At 58.2% G+C, this 14,265-nt stretch overlaps 1 protein-coding gene across 9 annotated transcripts in view; it reads left to right on the top strand.

Annotated features, from left to right (window-relative positions):
- SRCIN1 (SRC kinase signaling inhibitor 1) overlaps positions 1–14,265 on the top strand; it is a 71,942-nt gene that overhangs the window by 18,760 nt on the left and 38,917 nt on the right. For 3 of the 9 annotated variants that reach the window (XM_015458812.3, XM_015458805.3, XM_015458804.3), the window contains 2 exons: positions 6,270–6,571; positions 9,623–9,721. In XM_015458812.3, coding sequence (XP_015314298.1) covers positions 6,270–6,571; positions 9,623–9,721 — 401 coding nt within the window. Of the gene's footprint in view, positions 1–6,269; positions 6,572–9,622; positions 9,722–9,972; positions 11,997–12,044; positions 13,982–14,265 lie in introns of those variants that run through there. The other 6 variants (XM_015458811.3, XM_015458810.3, XM_015458809.3 and 3 more) reach the window with 3 other exon arrangements.

The following is a 14,265-nucleotide window of genomic DNA, read 5'->3' as shown; positions in this document are numbered from 1 at the left end:
CTCTGTAGGTCAGTGCTGGGGGTGGGGAGGGGGCATCCGTGTCTCCAGCCAAGGACCATCCTGCCTCTGATACCCTCTCGCCTGGCACCCGTCCCCCAGCACTGCCCTGCCTTGGGGAATTGGTCCATCATGGGGATGGTCTCCACCTGGCCTCTTCCCACTTCTGTGTCTTCCTTCCCAACACCTCAGGAACAAGGGAACCGCCTTCCCTGGGGGCCCAGCGATGACAGCTTGCCTGGCCTTGCCCCCGTGCTCCTGGGTCCCAGGGAGTCACCTTTATTGTCTGACCATCGCCCGCATGCTCTTAAGCCCTCTCCCTTTCCTCCCAGGCCTCTCTGCCATGGGATCCCCTCCCTTTTCTTTGTCATCCCTCCTGGCCCAGGCAGAGTCTCCTGAGGAGGCCTGACCTTCAGGGGAGTGGGGCTGGGTTGGTGGGGAATGGGGCAACACGGCAGGGGCAGGTGTGAGGGTTCATGCCAGGAGCTGGACGTGAAGCCCTGTCCTTAATCCTCTCCCCCTGATGCCTGTTCCTCCCTCCGCCCGCCCCCACCTCCGAGGCTCTGGTTGGAGTGACGGGGAGACTCAACAGGGTGCTGGGCATTAGCAATTTGGGGGGATATTACACAGGAATGTTTACAGAAAGGCAATTGCCCGGAAAATGACTTTGGTTGCTGTGGTATGGGGCGGAAAAGATGGTTTTAGAAAACAGACACAGATGGGCTTCTGCTCCAAGGACCCACAGACAGCTGACTGAGGGCCGTGGGCACACAGGGGGCCAGAGCCAGGGGCGCCTGGAGACTGAGGGGTCAGCTTCTTCACCAAGGAAGGGGTGGGAAGGGATGATCCCTTCACCTCACCCAGGTTCTTGAAGCCTCTGCCAAGCTTGACCTTTGTCCTTTGTCCTCTGGCCTCTGACCTCCCAGCACAGTGCGCTTCCTGACTGCGCAGCCAGCCACTCAGCAGGATGGAATTGTCAGGCACAATCGATGGTGGCAGTTGCCTCAGGGCTCCTCCTGGGTGACTTGGGCTCCTCTTGCTTTGGCTGAAGATGGTGGGACTTGTGCTGCACGTATTCAAGTGTGTGTGTGTACGCGGACGGGGCACTTTGGGGTCTGAGCCAGGCCTTCCACCTTTCTGGCAATCTCCATGCACCACCCCCACCCCCTTCCCCACTGCTTGCCCTGCCTGGCGACCTCACTGGGATCTAGTCCCAGGCCCTCTGGACTCCCTGAGCTGGTGCCCAGGCCACAGTTGGGGTCACGCTTGTGAGACCTCAGGTCCCCACGGGAGGGGACTTGTCCAGCCCTCCCAGTCTCTGGGGAGAAGGACCCAGAGACCTAAACTCTGGTCCTCCCAGCAGGGGCCCCAGTGAGACCCTTCTCTTTTCTGTAGCTCCTGGCTTTGTTCTTCCCTCTATTTCCTCCCCTTCCTCTTTCTTCTTCCCTCTCCCTCCCCCCTCCCCTTCTCCACACTCTCTTCCTCTGAAGATGATGTCATGTGTAAATGTTGCCCAGTGGCAGCCAGAGGACAGAGCGATGGTGACATCTGGGGTAAAGATGCAAGGTGGGGAGGGGCTGGATGGCTTATGAGACAGTGTCACTGAAACCTTGGGATCTTAATTCTCATCATGAGTTACAGTGATCTCATGTGAAAGAATGCAGTGAGGATAAAAATAAATTGGGCTCATAAATAAACGTGGAATTTGGAATTGGTGGAGCAAATAACAATGTCGCTCTCTTCCCAAGCACCTGCGCCTTTATCCGCAGCTGGCCACTGGGGGGCGCCCACTGCTCCCTGGTCATCCCAGCCTCCAGACAGGTTCACTTCCCCATTGCCCAGGCAGGGAAGGCAGAGCTAAGGGAGGCGACAGCACCCCCCCTTCTCCACTTTCCCTTTCCCCTCATACTGAGCTGGATTCCACTAGTCCTGGGCATCTCTCCTGTAGCTTGAATCTCTGACTCAAAAATTATAGCTGGCCTTGCGTACTGAGGATCCTTGGAGAGATGGCAAGACCTCCAACTTATCTCTCTGACTCCCCCAACCCCCATGCTTCAGGGGCTGTCTGTCCCAAGGCCCCTTCCAGCAGTGTACCCCAGCTCTGCTTCCCCATCCAGGGTCACCCACTTTTCTCCTGCATCCCCTGTCTCTCCACCCTGCCCCAGTAGAATCCAGTCTGCTTACCGCCTTCAGGCCTCCCTGTCCCATCTGCCTCCCCAGGTCCCCCCACTCACAAGACCCTTGCCCAGATAGATCCTTCAGCAGCCTCAGCCGGTGAACAGAAGCATCGATCTGCTCAGGGCCGCTGCTACCCAGAGCCACTGCTTGCTAGATTGGAATTGATCTCCTTGGCTTTTCACCGAGCTGCTCTGTCTGGGGAGGGTCAGGGCCACTTGAGGCCTTGGTGGTGGCTGGAGCAGGCCCAGGGCAATGGGAAGGCTGCCCTGCTGTCCCACAGCCCACATGCCAGGAATGTCTTTAGTTCAAAATGTGCTTTCTCCTCATCGTCTTGCCAGCTTCTCACCCACTGCCCAGGAGGGGGGTTTAGAGATGTTGTCCCCATTTTACAGACCAGTACCCTCAGGCTCTGAGAGAGAAGAGGCTTTTAGAATGGAGAACTAAAAGAATGGCTAACCTGGGACCCCTCAGAGGAAGAGCTGACTCTAAACCCAGGAGGTCTCTGGTCTGGGCTTTTGTTCTCCCAGTGTTCGACCTCGGGCGCCCGGGGCTGGCTCAGATAAATTCTTGCCTGAGCCCTCCGTGCCCCCAAGGGCCTCTTTATCCCCAGGCAACAGAATGGTGCCCCAACCAAGAATCCCAGGCCAGTTGTCTTAGTCTACTGGGGCCCCACAGAGCGGAGAGAACTCTGCGCAGAGCAGGGAGCTAGGACTCCTGGGTCAGCAGGTACCTCAGCTCTTTCCCTGAGTTTCTTTGTTAAAAAAAGCCAAGGATCTTGCAGGTTCTTAGTTTTCAAAAGAGCCTAAAGATTTCAAATCAAAGCCCCACCTCCCCTCAGAGACAGCCCATTGTCTCTCCTACTTCCTCCTCTCTCCCTGCCACCCTCTAGAATCCAGGTCCTGCCTCACCCATGGCCCTGCGTGCACCTGCCGGTGTTCGGGCACTTGAGGCTGAGCCCTGTGGTGGAGGAGGCAGGGAGGAGTTGGTCCTTGCTCCACTGTCTCTGGGCCTGCTCAGCGGCCTCCTCCCTACCCCAGTGCCATCCACTCCTGTGAGGATTACGGGGCTGTAGTCATCAATAGGGCTGTGGGCACACGTTCACTGTCTGGAGCCTCTGCCTCCCTGCTGCCTGCTCTGGCAGCCTGGACCCCTCCTTGCCAGCCCCACCTCGGCCCCTTTAATCGACCTGGGAGAGCCTGGGTGACCCTGGACCTCCCCACCCTCCCTGCTTCTCTCAGGCTGGCATACCGCCTGCCCTACCCCCAGGAGCCAGGGAAGGACACTGGCATAGAAGCCAGGGAAGGATGCTGGCACAGCTCCTCAGGAGCTGGCACAGAGGGTGCAGGTGGGCATGAGGAGCTCTTCTGAGTCCAGGGGCGTGGAAGGGCAGGAGAGCAGATGAGAACTGACCTTTCCCAGTGCACCTAGGTATCCAGAGCCCTAGGCGGCACGGCGAGCCTGGCTGGCTGGCACAGGCAGGGTGTGGGGGGCGCCCTCTGGCTCAGGCATGCTCAAGCTGGGCTTGAAAGCTGGGCTTCCAGCAATGAGGCTGTGGGCAGAGTCCACCCCACACTGGGCAAAGGAAGATAACAAAGTATACAGGGTGCTCCACCATGGTGGGTCTCTTCCAGCTCAGTTGTGTCCCATGAGGTAGCGATCCTCCAGCTGACGGTGAGGGTGAGTGGGAGACAGAGTTTAAGGGTCAAGGGAGGCAACCCCCTGACTCCAGTTGGGGCTATTTTTCCAGCACCCAGAGCAGCCCCCCATCCCGGCCATCCTTCTTCTGGATAATTTTCAGGTCACTTCTTTTCAGCCATATTCACTGGCCACCATGGGTTGCCACTAGCTCCTCAAGAGCAGGGGCTGGGTCCCCATCAAGATGGCCCTGGGGCTCCCAGCCTCAGTCAGGTGCCAGCTTCAGGAATTTCTTTACTACCAGGGAACCTTCATACTGTATTAATGCAAACTCAATTTGTTCTTTGTTAACTCACTTTGAACTTAATGCATTCACTTAAAAGGAAATCTTAGCTCACTGCCATCCCAAGGAATGATACCCATGAAATCAGGAGTTGGGCTTTCTTGTTTTTTCTTTTTTAATCCTTGAAAATAACAGTATAACTATTAAGCTCTGAAACAGCATTCCTCCCATAGTCATCTCTTGAGTGGACCTCACTTTGGGGAGCACAACCGAGGGACAGACGTCCTGGGGGAGGGAGGGACCCCAGACCCAGCGCCAGGGTAGGGAGACAGCAGATAAACAAGGAGTGTCAATGGTATCATTGTTCCATCAGCAAACAGTTGTCGTCTGGCCAGGAAGGCGTGGTGAGAAGGGGTGAGGTGACTCTAAGAAATATTGGAGCCAAATCTGGCCTCGACCACTTACTGCAGCTTTGGGCATGTCACTGCCCTTCATTGACCTCAGTAGTCCCATCTCTGAAATGGGATTACGGTAATACCCCCACAGCGGTGCAGCGAGGTGTGAAGGCCATGATAAGTGATCAGTCAGACCCTTGGAAACTTCAGAGCTCTGGGTCTATGGGGGCCATTCTTCCAGTGGTTTTGGTGGGAGGTGCTGGTCGACTGGGACTACTGGAGATGTACATGCCTCGGCCACATCCAGGGAGGAGTGTATGTGTGTGCTGGGCGAGGAGTGGCTTTCTCTGGAATATGGCTGAATGTCCTCTTGCCTCCTGCGGTGGACAGGAGGGGCCTGAGGAACAGTGGATGTGTGGAGGGAGGGGGCCAAGAGAAGTTGCACTGGAGGGAACCTGGTCGGGTCCCAGAATCCTCAGCGCCCCCCACTTGTGCCCGCTTCGGCTTCTGTGAGTTAGCCCCTGTGTTGGGCTGCCTGTGTCTGCTATGGTGCTTGATGCTTCCCGACCGAGGCTACCCTGAGGGTTTCACCTTTGAGACTAGGGGATTGTGAGGCTGGGGGCTGGGGGTATGCCGGGAAAACCGTATTTGTCTGCTAAGTGGGTGATTTCTGGAAACGAGGGAGGGCAAATGCGTGTTATGACCAGGAATGTGGCTCAAGTAAGCCCCAGCAGGTCCTCCCATCCCTGGTGTGGGTGACACCTTGGAACCACCATCCCTGCTGGGCTATGGGAAGGTCAGCATGGAGGCTGGAGGGTGCGAGACCGCAGAACTGGGCCTGCGGAGGCCAGGGGAGGACTCAGGGCTGGTGGGCAAGTAGGGACGGGCTTCAGAGTTCTGCATGGAGACCTCAACCCCCGGCCTTCTCTTTCTTTCGCTTCTGTACTGTCCTTTGTCCCCTGTGCGTCCCTTATAGGTCTTGGACTTGTGTGTGTTGGGAGGGAGACTGAAGGAAGGGCGGGGAGGGGAGGGTCCCAGCGGGGAAAGCTTGAGCTGTTCTGTCTGCTTTCTTTGAGTTTGTCCCCAGTCCATCTCTCACTGTCTTCTCTGTGCCCAGCCTCTCCTGTCTGTCTGTCTGTCTGTCTCGGGGTGGGCGGGGAAGGGGGTCCCCAGCCCCAGACCCTGGACCTGCATCTTCTTGGAAGTGTGATTTTTGCCCTCACTCCCCCTGCCCCATTGTTCCCTCGTCCTGGCCCTTTTCCAAGCCAACCCCCAGCCTAAAGACACGTGTGTCCTAGACATGCTAGTCTGAGGGAGGAGGTTGGCCTCCACCCCACTCCCAGGAGGATGCTCTTGAAAGAAAGACAGTACAGGCTCCTTTCCACAGTTTGCAGGAAGCATCTGAAAGGAACCCTGCTTCCCTCCCCTGTTCACCCCAGCTTAAGGAAGGAGGAAGGGGATGTGTGGCTGGAGAGGTGCCCAGGACCCCTGCTCCCAACCCCTCCTTGGCTCCTAAGGCCAGCCCCTAACCCGCATCATTATCCTCCAAACCCTGCAGAAGAGCAGGAAGCTGGACACTGCCTTTGCCCTCCAGCCTTCTTGGAGCCCCCGTTCTGCCTTTTCTGTTCCTAGTGCCTGTCGGGCAGCCCTTGCTTCACCCCAGGTGCCTCTTGCCGCCCCCCTTAGGTCAGCCCCTCCTCGCAGTGACCCCAGTGGGGGATGGGCAGTCCCAGGACGAGCACGCACCGTGACCCCGCCGAACCCCCTCTCCCCCCTCGCAGATCCAGAGCGGAGCAGCCCCCCCATGCTGTCTGCAGACGATGCCGAGTACCCGCGGGAGTACCGGACCCTGGGGGGCGGGGGCGGCGGGGGCAGCGGGGGCCGGCGCTTCTCCAACGTGGGGCTGGTGCACACGTCCGAGCGGCGGCACACGGTGATCGCCGCCCAGAGCCTGGAGGCGCTCAGCGGGCTCCAGAAGGCCGATGCCGACCGCAAGCGCGATGCCTTCATGGATCACCTGAAGAGCAAGTACCCGCAGCATGCCCTAGCCCTTCGGGGTCAGCAAGACAGGATGCGGGAGCAGGTGAGTGGGGCCGGCCGCGGGCTGGGGAGGGGGTCTGCCTTGTGCGGTCCTGCCGCCAGGCTCATCCTGATTCTGAGACGCCTCTGGGGCAGAGGGAGGGACGCCGAAATCTGCTGGTTGGCTCTTGGGAGCCTGAGGAGGAAAGGGATGGGGGCTCAGGGCCCAGACCTCTGCCTGCAGTCTTGGAATTTGGAGCATGGGACTGGGCAGAGAAAGCCCAGCCTCCAACTGGGGCTGGTAGGCTGAGCAGAGGAAGGCTGTCTGGGAGGTCAAGAGAGTGGTGGGGAGGAAGAGGGGACAGCCTCCAGGACTGACTGTTCTGAGCCTGAGGGTCCATCTGGCGCTGCAGTACCTTGGGGTGGGCACCTCTGTGATATGGCTCCTAAGGGAAGGTCAGACCTTGGGAGGAGTTTCAGAAGGCTGGGTGGGCTGTGCCCCAACAGAGCCCAGAATTCCTGGCGCCTTTCCCTCCTCCCCCATTCTTCACCCTGTTCCTTCCTCCAAGACTTGCTGTGTGAGTTTGAGCTAGAGGACTCCCCACTCTGTGCCTTGTTTCTCTCCTGTCATCAGTAAGTCTTAGAGGGGAGTCAGGACTCCAGCTTCCCTGGTCCAGGACTTGCCTCCTTCTATATGAGGTGCGATGCTTCCTTTGTAAAGCTCTCCCAGATCCTTGGTTTCTGGATGCATCTCTGCATCCGAGTAAAGCCTTCTTGTCTGCAAGTAAGGCCTGTCTTGTCTTGGCCTTCTACTTACAGTCCCACATCAGTGTGGGGCCTTGACAGCTGCTTCATGCTGGTTGTTGAGACTCAGCTGGGAAAAGGAGTGGAGGGGAGGGGAGTTGTTCCCATCAGCACACCAGCATCCTTTCAGTCAGGCCTTGGGGTGTCAGTCTCTGCTCCCACAGCCGACTAGCTCTGTCCCCCTTTCCAAGTACTGCTGGGCGTGGCTGGGTAGGAGGAAGACTGTGCCCACCTCCATCTTCACTGCAGGGAACAAGGATACATTGGAGCATATCTGGTACTTTATCTGCCTCTCATATCACCTCCAGTTCTGTCCAGCCGTTATCTTTTTCCATCTCCAGAGCCCTCCCGGGAACAGAGTTACAACTGGGATAAGGGAAAGTTGCAGATGAAGGAGATCAGGCCTTCCCCCTCAGGGGTCCCTCGCAGCGGATTCCTTCTGTTGCTCTGGCTTAGGAGGAGGGGGCAGGGCCCTTTGTGATCTAGATGGGGTGAAACTTAAATATAGGGAGCACAGTCAGTCAGAAGAGGGTTTGGAGGAAGGGAGATCAGGTGGAGAGCCCTGGTCAGGGAAGGCTTCGTGAAGGAAGAGGTACTTAAACTAGGCTTAGAAGGATGGAAAGGGTCTGAATGGTCATGGGGGAAGAGAACAGTTTTAGGAGGTCGGAAGATGGGAGGTGAGTATAGATCTGAGTTGCTTTGGGGACTGGCATAGAGGTCCAACAGGCTGATGCAGAAAGCTCAGGGTGGGAAGCCGTGGGAGGTGTGGGGGCCAGATGGTGGAGACTAGGAGGGCCATGGTTGTTTTTAGATGGTGAATAGGAGGGGGAGTGGCTGGAGGCAGGGCAGGAAAGGAGGAAGAGAGTGTATTAGGGAGGATGAAGGGAAAGGGATGGGGTGGGGGTGGGGTGGAAGGAAGATGAGCAACGCTTGTTTGCTGTCTGGACCCAGAAGGCAAAGACAGAAAAACCTGGGTGACAGGGAGATGTTGGTGGTGCTTAGAGGGAAATAAGATGGTTGGGAAGGAAACATTTGGGAGGATGAGGGACTGGAAGAGGGGAGATGAGTTAGAGGGGGCATAGAGGTGTTTCACAGGGACGTCTGTTAGGCACTGAATATACAACTCAAGACTCTAGAAAAGGGGTTGAGGTGGGCCGAAATGGAAGTGGGACCTGGGGTAAGTGTAGTCACCAAGGCAGAATGGAGTCTGAGAAGAGAGGGCCCAGGATGGATGGGGAGAAGGGACCAGGAATGTCCTATATCCCCGAGGAAGGGGAGGAAGGCCCAGCAGTAGGGCCCCCGGCACTTCTGAAGTCTGGAAACAGCCATTGGGACCAGCCAGGATCTCTGGATCCATAGGGTATAGAGAACTCCTTTCTCGAGCTATGATGATGTAACGGCTAGTGTCAGGGGTTGGAGGTGGTGAGGAAACAGGATCCTGGGCTGCAGACCTGTCTGGGGAGGTCTGGCCAGAAAAAAACATGGAGACAGGCTGGATGGCAGCCTCAAGGGGCAGCAGGCCTGGGAGAGAGGATGTGGGCATGTCTAAGGGCCTCCTATGTGCCTGGCACAGTCACTGGCACAGGGCAGGCACTCAGTAAATACTTAGTAAATGAATCGAAGCACAGCCGCCCGCAGATTCATACCTTTGTTCCTTCACTCTTTCATTCCCTGCCGTGCGCGCAAGTGGGTGGGACCTACAGATGTTTCACTTGTATCTAGGGCTCAGTGCCTAAGCCTAGCTGGGGCTCTGTACATGTTTGTGGGGTGACCGAGTGAGAGGTGGATGACTTTGAGGATGCTGAGGGGGAGGAGGGCCTGGAGGAACCAGGAAGGGATGGGTTTCCAGCCTCCCGTGTGGTGTGGGAGAAGAAAGCAGCCTCCCTGAGATGGCAGGGAGGAAAGCCGTGCTGCAGGGCCAGAGGTACACTGGGGTGAGGCCCCTCCTTCCCATATCTGGCTTCAGCCAGGAGGGAGTGAAGAGCTGGAAGAGGGAAGAGGTGAGGGGCAGCTCCCTTGCAGAATGTCCAGAGAGGCAGTGAAGAATTGATGAAGAGGACTTCAGGAGTATCTGCTGGGGAAGGCTTTGACCTGGGCTCAGAGAGCCCCCAGCCTGACTGGAGAGAAAGCCCCGGAAACAGATGGAGGGGATGTAGACTTGGTAAGGGACTAGCCAGCGTCACAGGGTCTCTCTGCAGTGTGAGCTCAGTGCCAAACCTGCCCCAGGAACTCCCCTCCCCGCCCCATCACACTCCCCCAGCGGCTCCTGCCCGCTCCCCCTAATGGGGTGTCCCCCGCTTCGCACACACAGGTTGGCGGCTGGACCGTGGACCCCGTGTGCCTCCTCAGCTCCCTCTGCTCCCACCTCCATGGCGACTCCGCCCCCTCCGGGGCTGGCCAGCCGGCCCAGGTGAGTCACCCGCCTCCTCCCACCCCCCAAACCCACGGCAGACTTGGGCTTTGGGGAGATTTTTTTCGAAAGGGGAGATCCAGGATTTTAATTTTGCACCCCTTTCTCTTATGTGGAGCCCGCATTTTCAGAAGACTCCAATGCCCTGTACTCTCCCTTGATAGTCTAATTCCTACCGTTCCCTCCCCAAAGGAAAAGGGAAAGTGTTAGTTGCTCAGTTGTGTGTGATTCTTTGCGACCCCATGGACTGTAGCCCACTAGGCTTCTCTGTCCGTGGAATTTTCCAGGCAAGAATACTGGAGTGGGTTGCCATTTCCTTCTCCAATTACCTCCCCGAACCTGTGCCAAAGCTTGGCTCTGGGGAAGGAATTTTTTTGAAGGGGAATAGGTTAAAAAAAAAATTTTTTTTTTAATTCTTCTCTCTTTTAAACAGAAGTATATCTCTTCTACCCTCCCCCACTGGTTTTCAGGAATCTCTTTTGCCCAATTCCCACCCCCACTGCAGACCATCTCATTTCGCTGTCCCCACCCGCCCTCCATCTCTGAGTAGACCCAGCCTTTCCCTGATGTCTCATCAGCAGGAAGTCCTTCATGATGTCTCTCTCCCACCCTTCTTGCTATGTCCGATGCTTAATTTCAAAATTTGAAGACAACCTTGGCATCTAGCCACTTGTTCTGAACTGATTGCCTGGTTCTTCATCAAGCCTCAGTTTCCCTGATGGGAAGATGGACAGGGACACCCTGAGACAGTATCTTAAGGGCTCAGCCTTGCAGCTCAGCCCTGGACATTTCTGTGGGAGAAAAACAGGCATCTGAAACCCCAGAGGGGAGGAGGGACCAGACAGTCAGAGTTGCAACAGGCCATGGGCAGCCCTGAGGAGGCCTTGACTTGAGGGTTGCAGAGGAGGTACTGTGGCAGAGAATCTAAGAGGGAACCGTTTCTCTTCTTTGTGCATCCTGCTTCCTTCCCCTTGGAGAAGGGCAGGAAGTCGAATTTTTCAATGAGAATGAGGAGAAGGAAAAATGTGACAGCCTAGGAAACGGTTCCAGAGCAGGGACTCTTAGCTGTGTGTAACTCAAGTCTAGCATGAGATTGGCGTGCTTGGCATCATTCACAGGGCACCCAGCTCATTGCCCTTCCCAGCTCTTGGCCCAGTATTGACTGAACTTAGGGACCAGAGATGTGTCTGCCCCCAAGGCTACACAGCAAGTGGAATGGGCTCATCTAGAGTGGTCACATGTGCGATGGAGGTCAGACTGGGACAGGGATGGGGATGAGGTGTGAGCCCCAAATGGAGCAGATGAAATGTCTTGAGTTGGAGTGATGGAGGGAAGTGAGGCTGGATTTGGTGAACTTGATGTCCCAGGTTATGGGGCCCCAGGCCTGTCTGCATCTGGAATCTACTCTGTTGGAAGGAAGGGGAGAGCTTGAAGAGGTCTTCACCCCAGGGCTTTGAAGTACAGAGAATAGTGGCTGTGAACGGGATCTTGTCATCACTTTATACCTAGTCCTTATCGAACTTCTCTTTCCGAATGGCTGTGTCTGAGGCCCCTTTTTGTGAAGTGCAGGACCAGAGACGTTCAGCAAATGCCAGAGTCACACAGTCGGGCAGGATCAGACGTCACCGAGGACATTTAGGCACTCTAGGTCCCCCAGGCTTGGCTGGGAATTGAATCACTGGAGAAGCAGAAGGGTCACGGTGCACCGCGGAGACCCTGGTGGGGAGAGGCTGTAAGCTCAGAGGGTGGCGGGTCCGGAGACGGGCCACTCTCCTCCCCGCTACCATAGGCCAGATCGTTAGGGGTGGAGGCCTGAAGACGACCCTGGAAGGGGACCGAAGGCCGGACTCCAAGTCGCAGCCCCTCCCCCGCTTCCACTAAGCTGTCTAACCTCCCTCTCTCCTGCTGCAACCCGAGTCCCGGGCGGCGGGCCGGCGTATCGGGTGACCGCGGCGACGCAGCCACCAGCCTCCGCCGTTCCTCGGCGGGGCTGCGCCGGCGGGGCCGCGCCGGGGAGGGGGCCGGAGAGAGGATGTGCACGGCGGCGCGCCGTGCCGCGCCAGGTGGAGTCGCGGTTACCGGGGCGACCGGGGCCCGGGCCGGCTCGGCGGCGGCGGCTCTCGCATTGCAGCAAAGGGCACCGGCGGTGGCGGCTGCGGAGGCGGCCGGGGGAGGGGAGAGTCCGGGTGGGTGGGAGTAGGGGACCGCCCTCCCTCCCCTCGCCCGACGCGCGACCTGGGGCTGGGGGCCCCCGCGCATACACCTGTGGCCGCAGGTAAGGGGGAGCGGCTGCGGGGGCCGGGGTCGCCGCCTCGGGTTCCGCGGGGCGGGGGCGCGGAGACCGGAAGCCCTCCCACCCGGTTCGGAGGGGTGGTCTGGGGCTGGGGGCGTGCAGGCCGCTGAGGTTCCCGATCCCTGAGAAACGCCCCCTCCCCTCTGCCATCGCGTTCACCGCTTTCCGCAGGGGACCGGCCCCTACCCCGAAATGCGGCTGGCGCCGCCTCCCCCAGCCTCAGAAAGTCATGACCTTTTCGGGGTGCTCCGTCGCCTCCGGCTCAGCGCCGGTCCCGCAGCACCACCTCCCCCGCCCCCCACCCACACTTTGCACCGGAAAGGGGTAGGAGGCCGCCGGGTTCACAGGGGAGTCGGGCACGTGCGTCGCGGTGAGAGGCTGGAGACCTCGGGGGGCGTTAAGGAGCCCCAGCCTGGGGCGGGGTCGGGGGGCGAGTGTTTACGCGGACGCGAGTTCACTGGAGTTGAGAGGTGGGTGTGTGCGCTGCACGGAGGATCCAAGGGACTGGAACTAGGGTGCGACCCATTGGGTCCCATCCCTCTCCGGAGGCTGCGTCGTCGTCGGGGCTTGAGGTCAGGGAGGGGTCATGTACTCACCTAGCCTACAGGGGACGTCTGCCCAGGGGAGGGGAGAGACCTCAGCTGGCAGGGCTGAGGCTCCCAGGGGACACGGCCCCGCCCTCCCAGGGCAAGAGATGGGGAGAAAGGACCAGCTGCAGGGGGAGAGAAGAACCACTACCCCCCAAGGGTGCCTAGGGTGGAGGAGGCAGGGTGTTAACTCCTTAGCTCCCCACCTTCTCCCCACCCCCACCCCCGCAGGAAAGAAGTTGGTTCCTCTTCTCACCTGGGAGTTTGAGGACCCCTTGGCACTGCTTCTTGGGTCTCCAGGAAGCTCCCATCCCATATTACTGAAAGCCTGGTCCCTACAGAGTAGATGGTTGACTTCCATGTTATCCTCATAGAGCCCTTCTCATGACCCTCAAGTGGTTTTCCTATGCAGCCCTTTTTCCCACAGTCTCACTGTCCTCTGGAAAGGTGAGACACCCCCTTTCTGAGTCTGGGGGAGGGAGACAGCTTTACCCTTGGGTTGGGGAGCCAGATCTTCCTGGGCCCTTCCTGCCCTCTGTCCTCGTTCCAGGGGTTTCTGGTGCTGGGCAATTCCCAGGGAAAAGACCTAGAAGGCTGAGCAGTGCAGAGTGCCAGGAGATGGAGAGTGGTGCCAGGGAAGAGTACGCAGAGATACACCACCCCACCCCCCTGCCCATGGCTGGTCCTGAGTTCTTGGCAATGATTTGTGGCCAAATATTTGTTGAGAGGCCCTCTTATACCAGGCACCCTATGGGCCAGGGCAGGAGGAGCTGACAGCCAGGAAGAGGGTGAAGAGGAAAGGGTGCTGGTGACTGGACAAGGAGAGCCCTACTTTTGCAAAGGAGCTGCCTCTGCTCCTCTCAGTCACCCAAGGCTGTCCCAGGGGTTTACTACCCTGGAAAGAGCCAGACAGGGATGCACGACATCCCCAAGGCCCTCTCCCTACCACGGTTTTCCTCTCCAAGGACACTGAGTTGCCAGGAGACTGTGTCTCACCCTGGTGGGCACAACCTGAGAGGGCCATCCTCCCCACTCTCCAGAGGTGACAGAGGGGCAGCATTCTGCGTGCCCTACCAGCCAGCGCCCGAGTCCCGGGACTCTGGTCCCAGCCTCACTCCAAGTTCACCAAGCACAAAGACAGCAACTCTTCCCTCTACCCGCTAGTGGGGCTTGGCTGGCCCGTCCTGTGGCACTGGTGCCACCCAGTCCTCTCCCCTGGCCCAGCTAGTGATCTCTCCAGGTCTGAGTGCCCCAGGGATGTGCCTAGCATAGCCTGAGGCAGGCCCATGTTGGGGGCACAGCTAGCATGGCTGTAGCCAGGACCCATCCCTCTTCTGCTCCCAGAGATGTGAGGTGGGCACCAGTTGCATACTGAGCCTGGTATGTTGACTTTTGGGGCTGGGTGGGGGAGGGGCATTTTCTGCTTCTTTTGCATCAGGACACATGATTGTCCTACCTGACACATGATATCTGGGACATCATAGGCCTGGTACAGTGGCTGAGGTGGTCAGAGGCACCATGACCCAGCTAGTTGGGGGAGGGAGGCATGTGACTCTCTTTGTGTGTGTGCATAGTATGTGTGTGTGTGTGTGTGCGCACGTTGCTTTGTGTGTCTCTGCAGTCGTTGTGTATGCGTATGCATATGTGTGAGTGGGCATCCATGT

The sequence above is a fragment of the Bos taurus genome, chromosome 19, assembly GCF_002263795.3.
Source record: "Bos taurus isolate L1 Dominette 01449 registration number 42190680 breed Hereford chromosome 19, ARS-UCD2.0, whole genome shotgun sequence".
Classification (NCBI taxonomy): Eukaryota; Metazoa; Chordata; class Mammalia; order Artiodactyla; family Bovidae; genus Bos; species Bos taurus.
This window is presented reverse-complemented; position numbering and strand designations above follow the sequence as displayed.